Source organism: Thamnophis elegans, chromosome 2 (assembly GCF_009769535.1).
Source record: "Thamnophis elegans isolate rThaEle1 chromosome 2, rThaEle1.pri, whole genome shotgun sequence".
Lineage (NCBI taxonomy): Eukaryota > Metazoa > Chordata > Lepidosauria > Squamata > Colubridae > Thamnophis > Thamnophis elegans.
The window spans coordinates 49031523-49057567 of NC_045542.1; the positions used below are offsets into that span (position 1 = coordinate 49031523).

The 26045-nt window shown below is 43.3% G+C and overlaps 1 protein-coding gene across 1 annotated transcript; it reads right to left on the reverse strand.

The window, feature by feature from the left end:
• Positions 1-222: 222 nt before the first annotated feature.
• On the reverse strand, positions 223-24608 carry ARHGDIA (Rho GDP dissociation inhibitor alpha). The gene is made up of 6 exons (XM_032212359.1): positions 24480-24608; positions 7143-7353; positions 6104-6187; positions 5271-5347; positions 5075-5138; positions 223-1786 (listed from the first exon to the last, which is right to left on the reverse strand). Exons 2-6 carry the CDS (start codon positions 7330-7332, stop codon positions 1587-1589), a joined length of 615 nt encoding a protein of 204 aa, XP_032068250.1. The 5' UTR covers positions 7333-7353; positions 24480-24608; the 3' UTR covers positions 223-1586.
• Between the last annotated feature and the right edge of the window lie 1437 nt (positions 24609-26045).

Below are 26045 nucleotides of genomic sequence, written 5' to 3' on the forward strand. Positions count from 1 at the left end.
TTTTGCAATTCTTTCTCAAGATGATGCAAATTTAGCTTTATATATCCAATTAATGAAATAATAAATTTAAAATCAATTGTAAATATTGTTTGCTGATTTTTTTATTTCCCATACTGTCTTTTTTCATTTTCTTTTCTTGTGTGTACTCATTTATTCTTTAAATTTTTTAAAATAAATTTGTAAGACCATTGCAAGGAATCGAAAAAGGACAGAGCAAAACAATCAGTTTCATGATTTTATTTTACAGTCAGAAAAGGGGAAGCCAATGATTTCAAATCTGTTAATCCAGATATAAGATATATACTCAAATAAATTTAACAAAAATCTTCTCTAAGAAAGGCTTAGGAGAGAGGAATTGGGGCAGAGAGAGAGCAGCGAAGGAATCACGCACACATTCACTTGGTCCCAGTTTTAGTACAACTTTGGGACTCAATAGCCAGCTGAGCAAGGTGGTTAAGCTGGCACCCACCCACCTGGCAAGCAGAGGAGAAGCTCTGCAGGTTCTCTACTTCTGACTGCCAGATTAATGGTATTTTGCTGGGGACAGTTGGGACTGTTTGGGCACCATGAAGAAAAATAATCTAATCAAGGCAATAATAAATACTGACAGGCCAGGCACATGATTTCAAAGGCAGACCAGACACATAAGGCATTCTCTGCTCTTGAATATTTGTCCATAACAAGCTCTTTGTTCAGATCAGGTGAGGGACAGCTCAGCTAGGAAAATGCCCTAAAAATTGGATGCTACCCTGGGACTTTAGTGCTCTGCACCCAGTTGGAGTGACAGAACAGAGAAATGGCAATGATACTACTAAATGTCTGCACCTACCAACAGGTCACCTCTCCCTAAATCAGATGCAATGGCTTCTCTGGGCACAGAGAGCCCAGAAGGATATTACTGTGAGCCGCCCAAGATGTGAATTCAGGAGGAGGCTTACCTGCCTAGAAGATGGAAACTAGAAGGAGGGAAATACATGAATGGGACCAGGAAACATATAAAAAGGGGTAAGAAGGTTGGGCCCCTCCCTGGAGGATGCATGTTATGTTACAAACATTAAGGCATCATGGTTACAGGAAAAGTATCACAAATGGAAAGGCAACCCACATCCCCCAGAGAGAAAATGTAGGTCATGAACATGACTAAGCCTGGCAAGTGCCTGCTGCCCCAACTGTTTCCAGCCTGCATGGAATGATGACTTCTTGGCACCTCACCCTTTGCTCAGAGACGGCAAGGGGGGAGGGGGGTTTCCTCCCAATCCTTTCCCCTACAGACAGAAATGTTGCTTGCTTCCCCTTTACCATCTGCCTGAAATGTATTGAAATGGGACAGCAGCAGACCTCTTACTCAAGGCCAGAGAGGGATAAGAAGCACTTCTGCCTCTTCGCTTGGGAGGCACAAGGCAGGTTTGGTCATTGTTATTGATTCTCAGGAGGAAATACATTACAGGGCATTGAGCCAAAAAAGATCTTCTTGTTGAGCTAAAAATGGGAAAGGGGAGGTTGTCCAATGCCAGCACGTTGGTGCAGGGAGGGATTTCTACTGTAGCCACTGTCTGAACAACTCTTGGGACTTGGCATTGAGAAGGCTAATCTTTCCACTCCTTCTTGATAGTCAGGTTCCACTCCCAGGAAAGATGGTCCGTCTTATCATCATCTGTGAATTTAGATCGGATGTTGTAAGTGCCCCGGGCCAGCATGCCCTTAGGGGCTTCCTCCAGGGGGGTTAGGAACTCGTATTCCTCAGCCCGTGGCCCGTAGCTTCCAACCATATAGTCAGTCTTGTCAACTGGAAAGAGAAAAACAGTTGTAAGGCATGAATGGCAAGAATTAAAAGTGTCATTGGATGCTGGGCAGTGTGAGCTATAGAGACAAGATCAAAATGCACTGACAGCTATCATATAAACAAATCTCTGCTACCTAAAACAAGAGCAGCACCAGAACTGAGTTTTATTTTTCTATGTGCTCAAGTGTCTAGATTTCTTTCAAATCCAACTTTATTCTGAAGTCTTAATATCCATTTTTGGATATGCCCATCCATCGTTCACCCTACTTCTGAAATCTAATTCTTATCTGTAAGTCTACACTCATTGACATTTTGCTCGGCTATTGTGGATTCTTAATAAACTTTAAACATTTCTGGTTCCGAACTCTGTCTTTGGGGGTTCCAATATAGAAACGTGACTCAGAAAGCGTAGCCATTTCCAGACTGACTCCCAGATGGATTGAAGGTGCCCTTATTTTTGTCAATCAGCAGAAGGGAAAATGAAAGTGTTTTCCTTCTTTTTATAGTAACTGTTCCATCATCTTGTTCTAATTGGCTGAAACAGATTCAGCTCAGAGAGAACAGCAGTATCAATGGATCATCACACTGAAGAAAAGGTGTCAATGCATCTTTAATTGAAGGATCAATTGAAGAAAGACCAAAAGCCACCCAAAGTAGTTGAGGGTTGTATGTTCTTTTGTTATTCCATCTGTTTTGGTCTGCCATTCAAAAATGAATTAATTTCCTTTCCATTAGGCAAATACCAAGTTTCGACTCTACTTTGCAGCTCCTTTCAACCTAGGCTAGGCACTCCTCTTGGGAGGAGTGCTACTTCTCCTCAAGTACAGCATAAAAATTAGAACAGACAGGAGAGGGAGGAGCCAGTGTCACGACGACACATCGCATGGACCCGATAGTCTGGGTCCGTCGATGAAACTTTTGTCTTTGGACGGTCCGGTAGGACCTAAACCGTCCCGAAGAGACGGTGACAGGGAAGCCAAAGCCTTGCTGGTCACAGAGACATCGCAAAGTCCTTGTTTGACCCAAGGGTAGCGCTTCCAACTGAGGACAAACAGGCAGCCCCCAGGCTGGCATAGTCGGAGACGGCTCTGAAGGAAGAGACGAAGCGAAAGCGTTCCATCTGGTGAGGTTTTATTTTCTTTTTTTACTTTCAGAAGATCCATGTTAAGAAACTTTTTTTCTTAAAAAAATAATAACATCTAGTCCCCAAAGTAAGAATAAAGCGGCGATTTTGACACCTATTGGACTGCTACTAGAAAATTTCCTGCTCTAGTTAATAATGATGTTTTGTGGATTGAAGTAATTGCAACATTTCCTGTCTCCCTGCTTGTAGTCTATGGACTGATCTTTTTTTTCTATTTTTTCCTTTTTACTACCCTAATTTGTTTTTGTTGGCTAAATTAAACTTCTTTTCTTACTTCAACAAATTTTTCCTTCTATTGGTTAAAATTATATGAAAGATACTTAAGGGAAAGTAAAAAAAAACAAAAAAAAAAACCACAATTGCCTAATTATTGAATCTGCCACCTGGAAGCCAAAGTCTGAAGTTCATTTCTGTTTTGGATATAATGTATCCTTTGTTCTGCTTCACTTGGTTTCACTGACTTTGCAATGGAAGAGTTTGGAATTCGCTTTTAAAACTTGATAAGACTGAAAGCACGAAACTTGTTTTGTTAGTGCTTCTGGTAAATATTTTGGCAAGAGAAGGAAAAGGCAAGCAAGAATAAAAACCCTTCTACTTTAAAAACTTTGAAAGAATTGGTGTTTAAGATTCAAAATAAATACAGACACATTTCCTAAAATTTTGACAAGCTAGAATGTCAGATTCCCTTTCCTATTTTTTTTCCTTTATATTTCTTTGCACTTTGAAAAAGTGGATCAATATTCTGAGGAAGAAAATTTAATAATCCAAAACATCCTGGCTGGACTTCAAAATATTGCAGAAGGACTTAAGAGATTTGACAAGAAATGGGACAGTTTATGGGGTGCTACAGTTAAAGAGAAGGGGGTTGGAGCCCCAGAGATTAAAGAAGAGAATGGAAACATGGAAAATAAAGATAAGATGTCAGATGAATCCATCAATGGACTAAATATGAGCGAAAGTGAAAAGAAGGGAAGCTGAAAAAGTGTTTTTGACAACTCGGAGCCTTTCTTTCAATTTCAAGATGCAGGAGGGAAAAAAAGAGTGAAAAAGATGGAACTAAGAAGACAAATATATCCAAAAACAAGTTTGATAACCAAAGTTAAGGCTTCCTCAATAACAATTAAAGAGCAACGAAACTACGTGAGAGATCCCTTAAGCTACAGAGTGCGGCAAGAAATGTTAAACTCTGAAAAGATTCTAATAATAGAAATGACACAACTGCTGGCGAGAGAGAAAGGTCTATTTTACTACTGGAAAGACACTGGCTGATAATGTCAATTGATGATAAAAATTAGTTAATTTTTGATGGTTAATAAGTAGGGATTTTAGTATTTTGTAGACTCTTATAGATTATTATTGAATGTTTAGTCACTAACATGTAATATATCATGATATTAACAATGAAAGGATAACCTTAATTAGGATAAATAACCAGGCCACAAATTGCAACTGAGATTTGGTGGAAAGATAAAACCTATAAATTTGTGTTTTAGACCCTGTTATGAAGCTATAAATAATTTGGATTAGAATAAAAGGTGATGTGACGTAAATAGCAAATAGTAAATAGGTTAACATATATTCTGGTGATTATTAACTAGAAATGTCAATATTTTTTCTTTTCTCTTTAGATTGTCTTAGATTTTAAATGGTCATTTTGTTAACACATATTAATAGATTGTTGTTTAGAGATTGTTGCTTTTTGCGTTTGTGAAGAGAAGAGGAGAGAAAAATGTAATTAACCCTTAGTTAACTATAATAATAACAAAGATATGTTAGAGAGAGGAAATATTAGATGTCCTACTAATTGACTTTTTTTTTTCTTGGAATATGTTATAAAGCTATAAAGATATGGCATATTGACTGGAACTGGGGGAAGGGAAAAAAATGCCAGCAGATGGCTGTGTTTTTGAAATCTTAAATGAAAATTGTGGTATGGTGATAGTAAAATATATAAATTTTTAACATATACAATTTAAACTGAATGGAATATATGTGATTGTGGACAGAACGCACGAAATGTACTTTTGACCAATGGATACGCTTTCTACAAGATGTAATGAAAGATGATGCTTTTCTTTTTGTGTTTTTTTCTGTAATAAAACTAATAAAAATTATTATTAAAAAAAAAGAATAGAACAGACACTTACTTTTTACTCCTTTCCTGAATGTATGTTGAATGTACTTGAGCCCTGAAACAATCTCTCTCTTTACCTATAATGAGCAAGAATATATAAAATTAATACACACCTTTTGACCAAATGCCTTCCCTCAAAACTATATGCTGAATTATTCCCAGACTGACCATTCTCATAGGCACTAGAATCATTCAAAAGGAGATCTTACCTGAAAAGAGATTTTTATCCGGTACTCTACACCCTCCTTCAGCACAAATGATTGCTTCTTGAAACTCTCCAACTCACCTGAAAGGAGAAAATAGGAATTACTTTTTCCAAGAGATGCAAATCTGACAAGCAAGCTGTGCAGTCACTTCTACGTGCGATATTAGTTTGAAAGCCTGCTTGTAATCACCATGGGAGTGAACTTTAAGTCAGTAACATGCTATTCATGTTACTGAACAGTAACATGCTGTTCATGGGCACCAATATGAACCAGATGGGAAACTAAACAGAAAGTGACATGCAATAAAGCAAAACATTTGTCTCAATTATAATTATTTGTAGCAACACTTTTTGTCCCCATAGAGGTGGCATTGGAAAGTTAGACAGCATACTGATAGTCCCCTCTGTTCCTGTGGGAACTGGATTGGCTGTTAATTTGCTTCTGGGTCCAATTCCAGGGGCTGGTTCTCACTTCAAAGCTCTACATGGGACCAGGTTATCTGAAGGACCAAGTTTTCCCAATTAAAGTGGGGAGGCAGGGAATGTGACGGGTCCCCCCTGCAAAGAAGGTCTTACTGGCAGGACCAAAAAGAAGAGCTTGGGCTTTACAGAATAGATAAAATGTAATTTCCAGAAGAATAGCTATCCTTATTGGCTTTTTGTGCTGCAACAGACTAAGCAACTTGGGGCATCCTCGTGATTTAACAATTTATTGATATACTAGACTAAAGTTTGTTTTATACATCTAATGAAGTTATCCAGAAAATTGTACATCATAAATGTATCTGCCTTTTAAGATCCCCCAAATATCGTTTTTTTAAAATCCAACCTATTTACCTCTCAGATTCAACTCCAAGGGCCCAGGAGCAGTTGCACAAACCAAAGTCAGTTTTGTTACCACCACATTTGGACTAGAAGGGTCTGCAATGGAAGAGAAAACATATCTCAGATAAAACATCAAACCTTCTCTGCCTTCATTGCAACAAAAGTGTATGACTAGAAACGCTGGTCTTGTTTTAGGAGCTTTCTAGCCCACGGCACTGCAACTGCGAATGCTTATGCAAATCTCCCCCAATCTGATACACTCCAGATGTTTGAAGGCTTATTAGTCATGTTTTCTTCTTAGCCTGACAACCCTTGTCTTAGGATTCACAATGCAACTGGTGAATGCCAGCCTTTCAGAACTTTTCCAGTCATCTGGCAAAGCATATGGAGGAGACGGAGATAAGAATGATGGAAAAACAAGGGTGCCAACTTGCAGAAAGAGCAGAGCAACAGAAAATGCCTCACTCATTTCATACTGCAGCAGAGTGACAGCCCACAGTAGAAAAGCAGATTGCCGATCTTAGCCAGGCACTCTGAAACTTTCCTGGAGTCATAAGCGATCTCCTCCATTTGTTACGCTCTCTGAAATGGACATGTATACCACAGCTAGCAGAAAGGACACGACCCACAGGGCTAACTCTTTCTTCTAAATATTGTTGTCAGATCATATAAAATGAGGGCTTCGTGCAGCTCACAAGTTTGAAACCACTATGGCAAACCAAAGTTTCCTTGATTGTGGCTTATTATACAACCTCAATTTTCTGAGTTCACCATAGCATATAAATTAGTTTGCTAGGTTCACTTAATTTGATGCGCTACATACCGTATTGCAGTTAAAGAGTAGTATATGAACCCAAGGACAGCCAGGAACATAAAAGTATCCAATACTTGGAAGAGGCCAGCTGGGTTCCATATCCCCAGCCGGATGATGAGGGTAAGAAAATAGCCTTTATGGAACATTCTGGTTTCTGAGGCTAAGTCAGGAGTCCAAAGCTCTCCCTTCTAGTGCTCATGCACACTCAATAAAAGAACGTGTCTTCCAGGAACTCACCAGCAGTGATGGCAACGTTTCCCAGTAGGGCTTCCTTATACTTGCGTAGACTTTCATCATCTTTGTCCAGATCCTGGATTTCCTGGATGCTCTTTTGAGCCGGGGGCTTGTAGTTGACAGAGTGCTCGTCTTCCTCATTTTCAGCTGCAATCTGGGCCAGCTGCTCAGGGGTAGGCTCTTGCTCAGCCATCTCTGCAACTCTGACCTATGTCTGAGGGACGTACACAAGGACATTAGTAAGTATCTTGCAGGCCGCAATAGTTTTATTTGCTTTTCATCTGGCAAATATTGGCTTACAAAGTTTTAAAAACTAACCCTCGCTGTTTGGTTTAAATAGTCAAGATTCAGATTCCTCTTTGGGAAGCAGAAAGCAGATTGCTACCTGAAGCACTGCCTTCAAGAGAAAGAGCATAGCATCTGAACTTTGTCCTCCAGGAATAAGGTTTTCATGTAGGATACATATTCTATCCTTCAAAGGAAACTCAATTAAGCAATGTCTACTACTGCCTTCTAGCCTCCAGTGTAATAGAAGTAGTCTTCAACTTACAGCAGTTCATTTAGTGATTGTTCAAAGTTACAAAGACACTGAAAAAAGTGACTTCACACTTACCACTGTGGCATCCCCATGACCATGTACATTGGCAACTGATTCATATTTATGATGGTTACAGTATCCAGGGGTCATGTGATCCCCTTTTGTAACCTTCTGACAAGCAAAGTCAATGGGGAAGCCAGATTCATTTAACAACAATGGACGAATTTGTCTTCCTGGAACTCACTAGCAGTAATGGCAATGTTTCCCACTAGCCCCCATGTTGCCAATTTAATAACTGCAGTGATTCGCTTAACAACTGGGGCAAAAAAGGTGATAAAATGGGGCAAAACTCACTTAACAAATTTTTCCTTAGCAACATAAATTTTGGCCTCAATTGTGGTCATAAAGTGAGGATTACCTGTAAATTAGTTTACTTCTGGCAAGTAGTATCCCATGTAAGCTAATCACCCCACAAAACTGCAAAGTCACAAGCTTCCTCTTTGGAAGCTTGGATTGGACATGCCCAATGCAGACAATTGCAGAATGCCAAGACCAACTTAAATAGCTCTTTCATTTGGGGGAAGGAGCAGTAAATCAATTTCCAATAACTTTCTAAACAATTAATTAAAAAAAAACCAATGAAGAGGTGGCAAAACTAACCACAGATAGTGCGTATAATCCAGTGGTGGGTTTCAATTTTTTTTAGAACCTCTTATGTAGGTGTGGCCTGCTTTGTGGGAGTGGCTTGCTGGCTATGTGACCGGGTGGCAGTGGCTTGCTAGCCATGTGACTGAGTGGGAGTGGCTTGGCAGTCATGTGACTGGGTGGGTGTGGCCAACTTGTAAAATGTGGTGAAGCTCACTTAACAACGCTCTTGCTTAGCAACCAAAATGTTGGCTCAGAAACTGGCATTTGAAGCACGCAAGTCTTAAAGCTGTCAAGTTACAAGACCCTTGCACCCCTAACGCTTTAGGGAAAAAAAAAACCTGGGGTGTTGACAGCTTTAAGACTTGTGGACTTCAATTCCCAGAATTCCTCCTCTCGTTCTTCATCTTGATGATGGGCGGATGGGCGGGGGGAGGGAGCTGGAACCGGTTCTAAACAGCACTGTAGATTTGTGGAACCTCTTCTATAGAAGAGGTTAGAACTAGCAGGAACCCACCCCTGGTATAATCTGAGCAAATTATTTCACACATTTTCAAGTCTCCTGTTAAGCACATAAAACATGCAAGAGTAGCTTTCACTACTTCCTTTTACATCTGTTTCTCAGACTCTATGTGGCAAATATGCAAAGATCAGAAAAAGAAAGTTGTGCCATCAGAAACGTAGCAGGTACTGGAACCAAGTCAAAGAGTAATTTGCATTTGTGACACACTGAACTGCCTGGATGTGAACCTGCTTCTCCTAAAGTACACACATATTTGTATCGCACAGTGAAGAGAACAAGGTGAGGTAGGGCGGATCCATAAGTTGAAATAATGCCAGATGCTTTGCCTCAGAATATTACAAAGAGAAAGTAATGAAGTGATGCTAAAACAATCCTTTTAAATTAGGGAGAAGCAACTTCTGTACTCTTATGAGCAAAAGTAAAATTTTGAGAGCTAGTTATGTGTGATTCCACAAAATGGCTGCCATGAGGAACTTGTCTGTTCACAATATGGCTGCCAGAGCATATATGGAATTCCCTGAATACCAAATTATTAGGCAACCTAGTGCAGGTACACTTCATTATCATCATCCTCCTCCAAAATGTTTTTTACATATCTGAATCCTATTCTTCCTCAAGCAGGTAGGCATACTTCCAACACAACATTGTAGTTACAGTATCCATTTTTAACCTCGAAGAATCTTAGGGAGCTTATCTGGGACCAGAAACATTTCTGTAAGTAAAGCAGTATGCCAACTTACATTTTTAAAAAGCAGTAAAACAATATTTTTTTTTTTGCGAGTGTCAAAGCAGAAGGGCTCCATTCAAGTATTCATAGGAACAGGGACAGTAAACTACAAACTCAGAGTACTGATGCACTTAAAATTTTAACGTATTACAATTCTCAGCCAAAAATGGTCACACTGAGAAGTCTGAGAACTATGGGAACAAGGCCAAAGGACACATCCTCAGGAATGCAGTTGCAAACTGATGATGAGCAGCTCTCCACGGTTTCAGGTGAGAGACTGGAGATGCTGAGGACTGAATCTAGGACAATGTAAAGCTATATTAGAGCTACAGTCCATAGATGTGCTTCTGTATGTAAAGCTCTGGTGTCTAGCATTTACCCCAGTCCTGGAAACATTAGAAAGCCAGATTAGCCATAAATCAATGTTTCACCCGAATTGGCTTAACACAGGAAGCTCATTGGAAGAGGCAGCAATCCCACATATTATACTTGGATAGTATACAATTGAACACTCTCAAATGTGGCAATTTACATGCAGTATGTGTAAACCTTAAAAAAAGACTTTTCTGCTCTTGTTAATCAGATAGTTTGAGGTAGAAATGCACTGCACTAAGGATCAAGGATACTAAGGTTAAGAGACACGGTGGCTCAGTGGCGAAGACACTGAGCTTGTCGATCAGAAAAGTTGGCGGTTCAAATCCCTAGTGCCGCGTAACGGAGTGAGCTCCCATTACTTTTCTCAGCTTCTGCCAACCTAGCGGTTTGAAAACATGTAAAAATGCAAGTAGAAAAATAGGAACCACATTTGGTGGGAAGGTAAGAGTGTTCCGTGCGCCTTCAGCGTTTAGTCATGTTGGCCACATAACCATGGAGATGTCTTCTGACAGCGCTGGCTCTTTGGCTTTGAAAGAGATGAGCACCGTCCCCTATAGTAGAGAACGACTGGCACATATGTGCGAGGAAAAAGAAGAAATATATAGTGTGCATTCAAATACGAAGCACTGCATCATCTATAAATGAGAAAGTGCAATTAGTCAAACAAAACAGATCTGTAGTTTCCCCTGAAGAGCCCTTGATCTTCCCAAAAGTGGGACAGACAGGCTGGTGACACAGAATTCAATTATCTCATCCAGGCAAAATGGGGACTTGAGTCTAACAGCAGTAACCACTCTCTCATCACATATCTACAATTTGGCAGCCGCCTCCACACCTTTCATACCTGGCTTTTTCAAGGGGGGGTCCCTAGGTCCCAGTTTTTCCACAAACACAAGGCTCTTTAAAGGTTATTTCAGCCATTTATTCTTGTTAGTGTTCTCCGAAAGGATTAGTTATGACACTATGCAAACCATATGCTGGTCACCCCTTATGAGCATCACGCATGCGTAATATACTACCGAGAAGATTTTTTTTTAAAAAAAGTTTTCTACTACAATTTAGTATTAAGCAAAAATGCTGGGATATGTTAGGCCCTCTCACCTTTTATTTACAGGATAGAGAATGAGGAAACTAGACAAAGGGTGGGGGTTTCCTCAGACAATGGAAAGGAATAGCCTCTTTCCTGTGGGAAAGGAAGCTGGTAGATTTAAAACCACATCAGAGATGCATTTCTTTAGATTAATCAACTCAGCCAAGTTGTCCATTCCAAGGAAAAAACAGACACAGTATATTCTACTCTTTAATGCTTTTTGTATCCAAGCTAAGGAAAGCCCATCTATCTTAGAGCACCATTACCTGTAAAGAGGGCACTATGCGCAGCATCTTCTGACTATTGTGCAGCAAACTGTCTTTGAAACAGCAACAAGAAAGACTACTTGAAGAACTACAGAAACTATGGTTTTGCTGACATGAAAGTTTGACGCAGTATCAAGGAAGCACCTCTGCTATCTGAAAGGCTACTCAAAATCCTAAGCCACGCAGTCCTTATCAAGTCTTCACCTGTAAGAAGGGAGCCCTGAAGAAATGCTCCAGACAGCAGTAGCATTCATAAGGCAGAGAAACCGGCTGTCGTGACTAAGAGTATAAAATGATGTAACTGAGCCTTGCATCACTGCAAGCAGCACACCCTCCCTCCCTTCAAGTCGGGAAGTTGGCTCCTATCCCAAGGGTGGGTCCACATGCCTTTAACATTACTGAAGATTTGCTACTAGTGGTACAACTCAATTGCTTTCCTGCCTAAGTTAAGGCTGAAAAGCTTCTGTTCCTGTTCCATTTGCAATTCAGCGAAGAGGAAAGGAAGCCTTAAGCTGGCCAAAAGATAATGTAGTTCTTACTCCACATATACTATACTTTGATACTCAAGCTTCAACTGCAAAATTCACACCAATGCTCTTTCTGTATCAACTCTTCTAAAAGCTATATCAAGGATATACATAGATTTTGCAGACCTACAGCTTTGTGAAAATTTCATATATTTATGTATGGAATATATACAGTAATCACCTATCTCTGAGCCCCATCTTGGGATCTATATGCAAATTATGCTTAAAAAATTACTTCATGATGAAGATCTCACAACTTTTGAGACAGCCTAGGAGCTTAGTATGACCTTAACACAGAAGAAAGAACTGTTAAGACACATGAACAGCATGCAGTAGGGTCAACATAGTAGGTGAACAGTAAGAGGAACATTATAAATATGCAATGGCATATTTTATTCTAACATTCCTTAGGCCCAAAAGCTAATACTCTAATGCAGGGGTGTCAAACTCATGGCAGGCAGGCCAGATGCGTCATGCGCTAGCCACGCCCACCCCCATTTTAGCGAAGAGGAAAAGTTGTGATACGTCACATGACAACATGTTGTCACAAGTTTGACACCCCTCCTCTAATGACTGCTGAAATGTGATAAGCTATTTTGATGGCCAAACTTCCCAGGGAGAACCTGACTCCACAATAAAGGAGAAAGAGCCATCTTGGAAGGATTTACAGCTGCTTTTCTTCTAGAAACATATGGATATTTGCAGGAACCAATGTTGCCTTAATAGTGTCAAGAATAAGCAGAGAGGCACAAGGATCTGTACACAATCAATAAAGGCAATGTGACTCCTGGGGTCACATTGGGACTCCTGACAACCAATCAGATTGGGACTCCTGACAACCAATCAGACTCCTGCCTCTTAGATCATCAGATCATAGATACCATGCCCACATTAAAAGAGAAAGGCTGTGATAGAAATAGTTTGCCAGAACACCTGAACTTCTTCCTCCTCCTCATTTACTATGTTCAGTGGAATAAAAATGCCTAGAAGGAACAAAAGCCTTTTATCTGTAATTTCCAGGTGTAGCTGAATAGTGCAGACTCATTTAAATTACAATCTCAGGTGCCCTACCCAGAAAACTCACAAGAAGAGAAGTACTAAGAAACAGCTTGGAAAGGACTCCAGGACTATTTTCATTTTTCATCTCTTTAAACTTAGTAAAAGTAAATGAAGAATAAAGCTGCCAATTCTTGCAAAATTGAATTCCCAATATCTTTAAAGTAGTACAAAGTAGATATTATGGCAAGAAAAAAGAACTCAAAGAGAAAGAACGTTGGTCTTACCTGAACGTGTTTTTTAAGAGGAAGGGAGGGAGTGGTCACGTGTGGGTATTCTCAAAGACTGATTGGTCCAAAGACTGAGAGCAAACTCTTAAATACTGGTGCCTTCCAATCCTGGCCCAGTTTCCTCGAAGGCGAACGGCAGAACTGAAACAACAAAACAACAACAACAACCAAACCCCCAGGGACCACCCGGGCCCTCCCCTTGGCCCCGAAAGAAAACCCCAGGGTGGGCCATGACCACTCCCTCCCTTCCTCTTAAAAGACACATTCAGGTAAGACCAACATTCTTTTTCCAAAGGAAGGGAGGGAGTGGTCACGTGTGGTACATACCCAAGCTTTAGTCCCAGGGAGGGAGAACAAGAAATCACTAAGGCCCAAGGGGAGCATCAGCCGCCACTTTCTGCAAGACCCTCCGACCAAAGGACGCGCCTGCCGAAGTGAAGGCATTCAGACAATAATGTCGGATGAAAAGCATCGGAGAAGCCCAAGTGGCCACATGACAAATGTCCTCAAACGGGGCCCTCGTGGCCCACACCACTGTGGTCGCGGCACTCGTAGTAGAATGGGCCGTGATGCCCGACAGGGCCAGACGACCAGCCGCTCCGTAGGCCTCCGCAATGGCCTGACACAGCCAATGGCCAATGGTGGCCAAGGACACCCTAGAACCTAGCATTCCCGGCTGAAACTAAACAAACAAGGCCTCCAACCTACGGACCCCCTCTGTCCGCCGGAGGTAGATCCGCAGAGCACGGCACACGTCCAACCGATGCCAGAGCCGCTCCCTATCACTGGACGGGCCCGGGCAAAAGTCGGACAGGACGATCTCCTGAGCCCTACAAAAGGGAGTGTTCACCTTCGGGATGAAGGTAGGATCAAGGTGAAGCAACATCCTGTCCTGGTGAAAATGGCAAAGGTCGTCCCTGGAAGAGAGGGCCCTAACTCTGAAATACGCCGGGCAGAGGTAACCGCCACCAGGAAAGCCACTTTCAGAGACAAGAACCGTAGATGAACAGACCGGAGAGAATCGAATGGGGGCCCCGTCAAAGTCCTGAGGACCAGGGGAAGATCCCACGTGGGGAACCTGTAGATGGGGGGAAGCCTGAGATTAGCCGCCCCCTTCAGAAACGCTTGATCAGGGGAATATGGGAGAGAGAAGAAGACCCCCAACCCCCCCAGGACCGAAGACAAAGCCGCCATGTGGCGGCGCAACGTATTCTGTGAAAGCCCGACATCAAGGCCCTTTTGCAGGAAGTCCAAGATGTTGGGAATAGTGGCCCTGTCGGGAGAAATGCCAAGAGGAGAACACCACCAGACAAAGGCCGCCCAGATGGAATTGTAGATGCGGGTCGTTGAAGGATGCCGAGACGCCTAGATGGTACGAATGACCCTGGAGGACAGGTTAGCCCCCCATAGTAGCCGCCGGCCAAGAGCCAGGCGGTCAAATGGAGCCACTGGGGCTTCGGGTGCAGCAGGACCCCCTGCTGCAAGACCACCTCCTCCCGCGGAATCCTCCATGGAGGAGCCACCGACAGCTGGACTAGGTCCGCGAACCAAGGCCTTCTGGACCAATAAGGGGCCACCACAATGACTAGAGCCTTCTCCGCTACCACCTTCTGGATGGTCCCCGGAACGAGGGGAATGGGAGGAAACGCATACAGAAGGCCCGAGGGCCACCTGCTCCAGAGGGTGTCCGTGCCCTCCACAGATCTGGACTGGAAACAGGTAAAAAACTGGGGTAGTTGTGAGTTCGCAGGCGAGGCGAACAGATCCACCAGAGGAGTGCCGAACCTCTGACAGATCCTCTGAAACAACGACGGATGGAGTTGTCACTCGCCATTGTCCAGAGTTGCCAAACTCAGCCAATCCGCCTGGACGTTGGAGAACCCGGAGATGTCCAACACCAAGGACAACAGGCGCCTCTCTGCCCAGGCGCCCAGTCTCAGAGCCTCCAGCCAGAGAGCCCGAGAGTGGGTCCCCCCCTGACGATTGATGTGGGCCTTGGTGGCCACATTGTCCGTCAGGAGAAGCACATGACGCCCCTCCACCGAGGTCTGAAAGTGTCGCAGAGCCAGGGTCCAACCAATTGATGTTGTGGCGGAGATCAGAGATCAACCACCTGCCCTAATTCATCCGGGAACCCACCAGGGCCCCCCACCCGAACAGACTCGCGTCCCGTGGTGACAGTCACCCTGTCTGGTTCCCAGAAGCAGCAGCCCTGCTGAACGGCCGGGGACAGCCACCACCCCAGCGAGACCCGGACGCCCACCGAGAGGCGGAGGGTCCGAAGAGAAGTGCTCAATCACCCCCTCTAAAAAGGAATGAGTTCCCACTGGAGAGGCAGAAGATGAAGTCTGGCCCACGAGACTATCCCGACGCAAGAAACCATCTTGCCCAATAACTGAGATAGAGTGAGGATCGAAACTGACTTCCACGAACGCTTTCTGCCAGTTGACGCAGGCTGCTCTGACACTCCTGGGACAGACGCACTACCCCCGACACAGAGTCTATGACTGTCCCCAGGTGAAGAATGTGCGTGGAAGGGGAAAGGTGACTCTTGGGGAAGTTCACCGAGAACCTAGGCTCTGAAGACTCTGGATGGTGAGCTGAAGACCCGAAACGGCCTGAGGAAGAAACCCCGCCTGAACCAAGACATCGTCTAAATAACATTGGAGTCTCACTGGGATGGAGTGCAGATGAGCTGCCAGGGCCGCCAGAACCTTCGTGAAGGCCCAGGGAGCCGAGGCCAGCCCGAAGGGAAGAGCCCTGTATTGGTAGCGACGGTTCCCGTGTGAGAACCTCAGGAACCTGCGACGGCCGGCCAGAATTGGGACATGAAGATAAGCCTCTGTGAGATCCACTGAGGCCAAGAAGTCCCCCTTTCTGATGCCCTGAAGGATAGATTTGAGGGAGGACATTTTGAATTGCCTGTACACCAGAAAACGGTTCAGACGTTTGAGGACCAGAATTGCCCTCCAGCCCCCTGAGTTCCCCGGAACCACGAACAGGTTGGAGTAGTGGCCCAGGCCCCATTCCCCTAGAGGAACTGCCTCCACCGCCTGAATTAGAGAAGGTGGGCGATGGCCTGATCCATCAGGCGGTGGTGCTCCAGGCTCCGGGACGGAGGAAACAACCTGAAGAGATTTGGAGGGGTGGAGAGAAATTCGAACCTGAGACCTCCGCATAGAGGGAAAGGCGGCTGCCGATGGGACGACTCGGATTCGAGTCACTTCCCTCTGCAGTAGGAATGGCTGCCTCCCCCACGAAAGGGCCGTCTGGACTGGTGCTGGAAACGGTTTCTGTCCTGAAAGGACAACCTGGGAAACTGCCTGTCAGAGCAGAAAGAAGAAAAACGCTGGTTATAGTCATAACCTGAAGCTCTATACTGCTGCCTACGGTAAGGCTGAGACCTAGTTTCCGGCTTCTTAGTGTTAGATGGCAGTACCTTCTTTATGTCTTTATTCATGACCAGAATGGGGTCGAGCCCCCCCCCCCCCAAGAGATTAGGCCTCTTGAACGAAGCGGCAGCCAAATTCCACTTGGCCTTGTTATCCATCTGCCAGTGGTGCAGCCATAAGAGCCTGCGAGACGTGACCAAAGTGGCCAAGGCACTGGACACAAACTTGACCGTGTCCAGGGTCGCATTAGCCGAAAACTGGGAGGCTACCATGATCTTGAGTAGATCCTGGTGAAGCCGCTTGTCCTGGGTGGAAATGCGCTCCTGGAGTTGCTTAAGCCACATGACCGTAGAAGCCGAGGCCGCGGACTTGATAGCCCATGCAGTGGCATTAAAATTCTTCCTCAAGGTAAGTTCAGCTCGCTTATCCTCTGGCTTCAATTTATCCGCCGCATCGCCAGATACCATTGGAGAGGAGGAGACCAGGCCTGCCACCGGGTTGTCAATGGCTGGCAACTGAACAGCCTGAGCAAAAGCCTGCTCCACGTTATAGTGCCGGCGGTCATTGCTCCCAGGAGTCGAGAAATTGGAGGGATGTGCCCACTGGTTGGTCAGGACCTCCATAAACAGGGGAGGAGCCGGAATCTCCTCCTTGTTCGTGGCCGTGGCAGAAAACATAGCTATGTCAGGATCCCTAGGTGGGGGCACCGAAGGGTCCCCAGTCCCCACCTTGGTGGTCTTCCTTGCCTTGCTCAATAGAATCTTGAACATGGCTGGGACAAAGAGGCCTGCAGAAGATGGCTCATCTGAGAGACCCGCATTCTCATCATCCGAGAAACCCATGTCCTGGAGGTTCTCCCCCACATGATCGAAGCTTCACTAACCATGGAAGGAGAGAAAGCACGAAGTTGGGCCCTGCCCAGGCCCCCATGCCTAGAAGAAAAGGAGCCCTTATCCCTCTGGGCAATGCCCCGCGAAATGGCAGCAGAAACAAGCCTTTTGATACCTTCTGGTAAATGCTCCAAATCTTCCACATCCCCATAAGAAGAGCTAGGCTTCAGGGGAGCCAACCTGCGAGAGGAGCAAGGGCCTCTAGAAGTACCCTCCAAAGGGTCTACACCACCCCTCCCCGTGTAACCTGGAGAAGGAGAGGGAGAGGGGGACCCCCTCTGCCTAGAAGAGGAGAGGGCCCTGTCAGGAGAGGCAGAGGGAGAAGAAGGGCTGAAACCCCTAGGGGAGGAAAGCCCAGAAAAAGGCCTGATTGGAGACCTGGATCTGTCCCTGGAATTAGGCCCAGTGGCCTTGGCCTGCCTCTCTGCCCTAGCAAGTCTTTTCAATGGCCTTATGCCTTCTGGCCTCCTCCCTGGTGGAGGCCCTAGATGGGCGCTGAACCATGCTAGGCCTAGAAAGGGGAACCCCCTCGGATCCCTGCACTAAAGCCTCCACACCCCCATCGGGCCTTCCACCTGGCCCTGGGGAAGATCCGACCCCTCCTCCATGCCCCACTCACGTGTCCGACGAAGGAGAAGTCCCTCTGTCCCTTCCCTCTGTAGGCCCCACCGGGACCTGGGCCTGCTGGGTGGAGTGGGGGGGCTAGGCCAAAATTGCCCCCAGCTGAATCACGCAATTGGCCGTAGAATGAGGCAAGGGCCTCACGCACGTGGCGGCAGCCAAAATGGCCACCGGAACTCCGTGCGGAGGCGAGGGGCCAAAACAAGCACCCGCAACTCAACTCCGCTCCTAGAAGCTGCCGCCGCTCTAAATAAGAACGGGGGAGCCACACAGCCCACCGGCATGCATTCCTCGCCCCCAAACTCCCCTCGCAAAGCCAGTAACTTCGGAGACACACGGCAACCGCCCAGATCTGCGGCAGCTCATGTGTGCCGAGGCGCCGAAAATTGCTCTCTCACACCGGGAAAGGCAAGCTGCCTTTCCAGAAGCTGCACCTGGAGCTGGCACCCCCACAATCTCGGGGATAGGGCTGAGGCTCCAGGCCGGTGGGGGGGAGGCTGGATGCCCCACAGGACCCTCCCCAACCGCCCGAGGCAGAGGACTGTCCCTTGGGGCCACAGCAATGAGGATTTAGAATTTGCAGAATTTAAAAGTGCCCAATTAAGCCAAATAGAAAGCCAGATCGCAATAAAACAAAGCCTACCTATGGAATATTCTCAACAGTACTTGGACCAAGAAAGACTGAGAGGAAACTGGACCAGGATTGGAAGGCACCAGTATTAAAGGGTTTGCTCTCAGTCTTTGGAGCAATCAGGCTTTGAGAATACCCACACATGACCACTCCCTCCCTTCCTCTGGAAAAGTTATTTCCCATTGTTCAAGGTTTTCAAGAAGCCCTAAAGTCAAACAAACTAGGATGTTTGCACAGAAAAAGAGTCAGATTGGAAATGCCAGTAGTTTGAATATTCCAAAATATGGTTAGCCTATTCAGCGAGGGAAGTCATTGTACTGCAGCACGGAAAAGACTAAAGTATGATACATGCATGCAGTAGAACCCAGATGGAGTATGTCCAGTTTGCAGATATGTATCTGTGGGAAGTATAAATCACAATATATGACAGTATTCTTCATACATTTCTTTCTCCATTTGAAAACTTGAACTACAATGAAATTGACAAAAAGAACGGCATGTTTATATAGATACATATTGCTATACTTTTATTAAGCCAACAAGTTATACAATATAATTTGCAAGTCTCTGAATTTCCAAAAAATTACTGTCAAGTAACAAGGTTAAAAAAAAAAACTAATTTAAAATTGAGGGAAAGGAAAAATAAATCTGGATGGCATTAAGACAAGAGATATAGCAAGATTCTCTCTTAAATAACTCAACTGTGATATTTATCTCAGTTGGCTTATTTAAGAGGGTACAATCTTAAATAAGCCAAATGCAGAAGAGGTGTTATGTTGCACAAAGAACTTCCCAAACTAATGTTTATTAAAAACCAAGATATTTTTGTATTAAAATAAAATAAAAAACTTGTTTAAAAAAAACCAAGATGTTTTAAAGAGAAAAATGTTCATAATTAGCTTGAATTTGCAATCTTTATTAAAACAGTATAAATGCTAAATGCCGTAAATACAGTAACTTCTGGTCCCTGGATGCACAATCCAGTTATCTAATACTATGTTTCCTTTCTGGCTTGATCAGTAAGTGTCTCTTAGAATAGGAGAAGAGACAGGACGAGGAAGAGGACTCAGAAAAGGATGACTGTAATGGGTTCTAGATATACTAAGAATGTGCTTCAAGAACCAATATAGACTAACAGGTCTTTTAGGAACACAAGCATATATTGTCCTAAATAAAGCTACAGAAGAGCCAATTGGAAATGTTTCAACATTAATACAGCTGTTAAAAATATAACAACCCCCCCCCCAAAGAAGAGGATAGAATCTCACAGCTGAAGTTGAATTTAAAGATTTAAAGGGGTTCCAAATGTAGATTAGGAAATTATTTGGGGGTTATATCTTTAACAACTGTGTAACGCAAGAAAGTTGGCCTGTGGACCATGAATCTCTAAAAATGGTGTCTCCATTTTAAATAAGCATCACTTTATATTCTGGGCAGCAATAAATGATTTTCTTGTTAATTGGAAATATTTTTATAGAGTGTAAAATAGTGTAAGTTCTTCTAACTCTTGTCCTCAACTAACACCGAGGATCCACTCCTTGATCACTGTGGCAATGGAGAAAACCTGAGCAACGTATTTGTAGCTTGCCCTAATCAATCTTGTTTAAACATATTTTCTATTAATTTCAGTTCTTCCAATATGCCTCAACTCTTTGGAGACCTCTAAAACAAAAGAAGCCAAATGGAAGCAAACTCTCAAAAACTTTTTCTCAGAAAAAAGAAATAAACTTAATCCGATTATAACCCTGAGGGGAAAACATTCAGTGATGTAAGTCTGAGGGCTTTGCTACTAGGAAAATTTGCAGCAGAGAAACTAGAAGCTTCTTACACAAATGGTTCTCAACATTCAACCATTAATTCACTTGAATTCCAGTCAATGAATTGGAAATATGAGGGGGTCTTTGGTGCTCAGCTTGGTTGTTTTCTTGCAGACGTTTCATTATCCAAACTGGTTCCATAATCCAGTGGAAACATTGCGGTAAATATTGACAAGAGTAAAAACAAGTCATTTCAGGAATGTTCTCTTTTACCGTTGTTCCCCAAAAATAAGATAGGGTCTTATTTTCTTTTGACCCCCGAAATAATGCTTGGCCTTATTTTTGGGGAGGTCTTATTATTTTTGAGGTGCCGGAGGTGGCGAGCGTGGTCACCTCATGGCTGCTGTTGTGTTGTGCTGCTGTGGCAGCGAGGCGCGACGCTGGGCCTGCTGCTCTTTTTGTGACGGCCATTAGCATGAGAGAAGAGGCGTGGTGGCTAGGGTTGTGGGAGTGGCCATTAGGTAAGGGCATGTGGGGTACGTGGGGCATGTTCCCCCCTCCCTTCCCCCCCCTCCATCCTCACCTCACCTTGTGTTGTTTGCGCAGCAAGTAACCAGAGGAAATGGCAGGGGCCGGCTGCGCACGCATTTAAATATTTTCAGCGAGGGCTTATATTACCGCATGCGCTCAAAAGCCCAATTGGGCTTATCATCCAGGATGGTCGTATTTTCAGGGAAACAGGGTATACTGCTAACTGCAAGTATCAGGAAGTTCTCAGCCAGAAAGTACTGGGCTAAAAATTATGATCCACTCAGAGTTGCTTAGATGAGATGTGCAAATCAAATAAATACAAAATCAAATAATATAAACAAAAATACAATATAAATAAAATTAACAACAGTAGTAGTAAGAGTTGTGTGCTTGCAATATTGAATGCTGGAAGGAAACAACAATCTTTACAGAAAGGTGGCACAACACTAGCAGATGAAGAAAATCACAATCAGGCAATTTGGTAGACCAATTGGCACAGTGATAGTTAATGTCAATGGCATCTTTTATATTGACCCAATGCAATCCCTTTCTCTCAAATATCTAAATCACAATTATCTAAAATCTCCTATCTGAACTATGCTAGGCTGTACTTCACATCATACTCAAGAGCAACTAATGTATTTCCACAACATGACAAAATAGTAACACCATCTCTTCATTAGCATTGTTTTCTAATCAGGAAGTGTTTCATCATTTTCATTCTTTTTCAAAGAAGAACGGTTAAGTCAAGAACCAGGCTTTTGCCCCATCACATTTATCTCTGCAGTCTTTCACCAACATCAAGACTGGGCAGATGTCTGTTCCTCTAAATAAAGCACAGGATGAACAGCTTTGCCCAAAGAGTACTCAAATTAACTGAGAAGGGATGGGGATATGGTTGCTGTGTGCCTAGAAGAATGGCACATACATTTCTATCCTCATTACTGCCAATCAATGAGGATAGGACAAAACACTCCTTCAGGTGCTTTGCATTCAGGCTTTGTTTTGTTTTCAGGCCTAAAATTTGTCAAAAGATTCATATGCACTAGCATACAAGCAGCTTGTCAAGACAGAATCTCGCCCACATTCATCATCTCTGCTACTACCCTGTTTCCCCCAAGATAAGACCTCCCCGGATAATAGGCCCAATCGGGCTTTTGAGCACATGCTTTAAAATAAGCCCTCCACTGAAAATATTGCAACACAGCAGCAGCCATGAGGTGACCACGCTCACCGCTTCCTGCACCTCAAAAATAATAAGACCTCCCTGAAAATAAGTCCAAGCGCTTGTTTCGGGAGTCAAAAGAAAATAAGACCCTGTCTTATTTTTGGGGAAACACAGTAGTAGATCTTACAACAAATTATCACCATCATTGTAGGCAATGTGTAAAAGTACCCACTTGCCATCTTAGCTCTACATGGAAACCAGAACAGACCACAAGTTCCTTTAAGTGATTTGATTTTTATTTGCACCATTAAATCTAATGCCAAAAGATAACATTCTTCTCATGGCAAAAGCAACAAAAACCCTGAAGTATATTACTGTAAATTACTTTTAATGTAGATATCATAATATTAAATCCAAGAATAGCTGTTTATTATTGTTCTTCTCTTTAGTGAATTTTAAATATTTTTGATAAACTTCATGAACAATAGATGGACAGCATATTATTAGTTCACTTATTCTGCATAATATTCCAGTCATAACCTGTGTATGTTAATTGTTAACATTACAGCCAGTTTTCTGAAAAGCCTCCAGCTTAATCTATAAACAACAGTATGCCAATATGGTAATAATTGATGCCTGTAGGCTTCCAAGTTTGCCAAAAGAACTACCTAAATGTATTCATGATGCTAGATAAAAAGCTCAACAGATTCACATAGTTACTGAGCAGGCAGCAATATAACTTATTAATTCTCTGGTCCCAGATAAAACTAATAATTAAAATTTATTGGTCATTAAAATTCCACAAGGCTTTTCTCACTCCCTAAAAAGCTCAGAAATTATTATTATCCTTCATAATAAAACCATTTAATAATTACTCAGCTCTAATTTTTCCCCTTCTGGTAACTGATGACAAACAGAATAGGTAAAAGTAGTAACTGCATTTCAGTGTTTCTGTAATAATGAATCACACATTTTTTCTTTAAAAGGGGGTATTTATTTGCCTGACTGGCAATCACTCTGAAATGTATTTGTTTTAACTCTAGAAACATGAAAATATATGGGCAATTGTGATATATCTTGTTCATGCCAAAGTTCCCTTTTCTTAATTTGATATTTAGATATGTGCTAGTTAAAACTAAGCTTAATCCATGTAGCCTATCTTATTTTCGTACAATTTTCTTTCAAGAGGCACTATGAAAACTTCATTAAAAATCATCAACCTCTTCATAACAAAATAATACAATAGTTACTGTAGACTTTACAGCTGTTCAAAAATAAAGCATATGTGAAAGATGAATGCAGAAAGTTACAACTAGCAATATATTTTGAATCCTTTATAGCTAAATGTGTTTTTATCACTTTGAGAGGGTTATAATTGTTAACAGGTAGCAACATATGCGCATACATCCATGGTTCAATGGTGCAATGACACAGGTAGCCCTTATTTAGTAACCATGATGCATGGACTGGTTACAAAGTTTTTTATTTTATTTAGGACCTTCACAGGTCTGTAAAGCAAAAGAAAACTGAAAGATAAAAATCAGTCACAATTTCATTTAGCCACTGTTTCACTTAACAACCAAATTGTTCCAATTGTAGTTGCTAAACAAGGACTACCAGTAATAGATCCAAGTAATGAAACTCTAACTACATTTATCGTGAGCTATGTATCCTTTGGTTACCAGTAAGATAAAAGAAATAGTGTTCATGATAACCTGAACTACAAATTAACCGACTATATTTAAGGTCGGCAGACTGCAGAATTCTAATTCACCTACTTATGTGACAGTTTTGGATAAAGCCCGAAAACTGAACTACTTGAGTAAACCATAATTAAATTAATTTGAACAAATAAAGCCACAAAGAAATCATCCAACGGAATTCAGAGAAAATAATCGTTAAAGAAGAGATAAAAATGGGTGCCATAATCCTTCAGTATTGATAGTGACCTACATCGAGCATTTAACTAGCGCATGGAATGCTAGGAGAGAAGCCATGAGTGGCCCCAGCAGTGAGAATGAACTGAGAGAGAAAAAATGCTCCAAGAAAGTTACAGATCCAAAGTCCAAATCGGGCGGAGCGGAAGCTCAGCTATTCACGGCGTTCTACAAACCGAAAGCGAGGGACGTTTCGGAAGGTTACCGAGAGCCACCGGACCCACAGGTTTGAAGGCACGGATATAGTCTGCAGCGCAAGCCTGGTTAGGTTAGCATGCGAATCTCCTGCAGGGAAAATCGAGCAGAGGCACAGGCAAGTGCGGAGGCGCCAACCAGAAAGGCTGATGGAACAGGACCGGGGGGGGCGGAAAAAAAAAATCCGTCGGACACAGGCACCGGCTCGGCCCAACCCTCCACCGAAGCAAAGGGAACCTACCCAGCACGTGCGTTCTCTGCGCGCGCTCCTAGTGCTCTGCTACCGCCGCCGGTGACAAACGCCGCCCGCCACCGCCCAGATCTACCCCGCGCGCGCACCCCCGCACTTCCGTGTGTTACTGATCAAACGTCACTTCCTGTCTCGAGAAAGCCATGGGCTTTCTTTCCACGACTCTTCGGCGCTTTCCTCCCGAGACGTCACTTCCCTTAAATGGGCTCAGCATTGACTCCCTAAGCAAAGGCGGGGTGGGAGGTGGGGAAACCCAAAGCTGAGAGACCATAGAGAATGCATGCTACGGCTAGAATCTCTTTGTGACGCCTTCTTTTTGGGTAAAGAAAGGCGGGGGGAGGGCAACGAGGCTGAGTCTCTCTCACCTCGCCCGGCAGCCATCTTGGCGGACCTTCGGTTCCTAATGTGCAGTGACCCTATTGTGTGGGGAGAGCGAGCAGGAGGTCCCGAAATAAAGGTCGAGGTCCCGGCACGCCTTTCATATAAAAATTGAATGCTTACTGCCGGATATTTTGCACTAGTGGGAAAGCTTTGCCCAACGATTCTTCCAAGAACTTCAAAATGAATGCTCTTGATAGCTACCCAGTTTAACGGTTCTTTTCTTCGGCACGTTAGATTGAACAAAATCGGTTACCCTTTATTCTCTTGTGTGTCTATACCGACTATTTAACCCAAAGTTGCAGTCCATTCCCATCCGTTTGCTTCCTAAATTTAAGCAAAGATTACTGCAGGTCCTACAAATCCCAATATAGCTGGAGAGCGACTTGTTCTCCTATATTCATTGAGGCCATAATAAAGCCTATGAATTTTATTAGGCATTGTACCATTGCACAAGACTCATTTTAATATAGTAGCAATTGAACCAAGACCTGAAACTCCTTCCAGCTATCTTGATCGTTACAGCCTTTGCGCGCTATTATTCAGTCGCCAAATTGTGTCGGACTCTTCGTGATTCCATGGTCCCATAGTACGCCAGGCTCCTGTCCTTCACCGTTTCTGAGTTTGTCCAAATCCATGGTCACTGCGTCGATGATACTATCTCACCATCTCGTGCTATACTATAATTCCTAATTCTAGCAAATGAGCAATGAGATTGTCTTAATTTCTAACTGGCCAAACATTTGTTTAAAAGCTGGCAAAAATCCTAGCATACAGTATTATAGTTGTATTCTGATTGTGGGTTCTGTACCCTTCACCCTGTTCCCCCATTAACCATTCTACCAATTCTACATGTTACATATTCTATAATTTGTTCATTCAATGGCAGCTTTTTCATAGTTTTCCAAATATTGATGTCTTATTACAAATTTCTTAAGTATTACTGGTATGTCTCTTTCACTGCCCTAGCAAAATATCCGCAATTAATCAATAAAATTAAACATAACTGCTAACACAAAAATTGCAATAGTATTTCAAAATAAGAACAAAGGTTACGTTTCTTTAAAAAAGTAAGAAATTTGTGGGTTTCCAGATACTGCTAAGCTATAACCCTCTTCATTAGCTATTGAGAACTGTAGTTCAATAACATTGAAGAATTGTTTCCAGAATATGCCATAG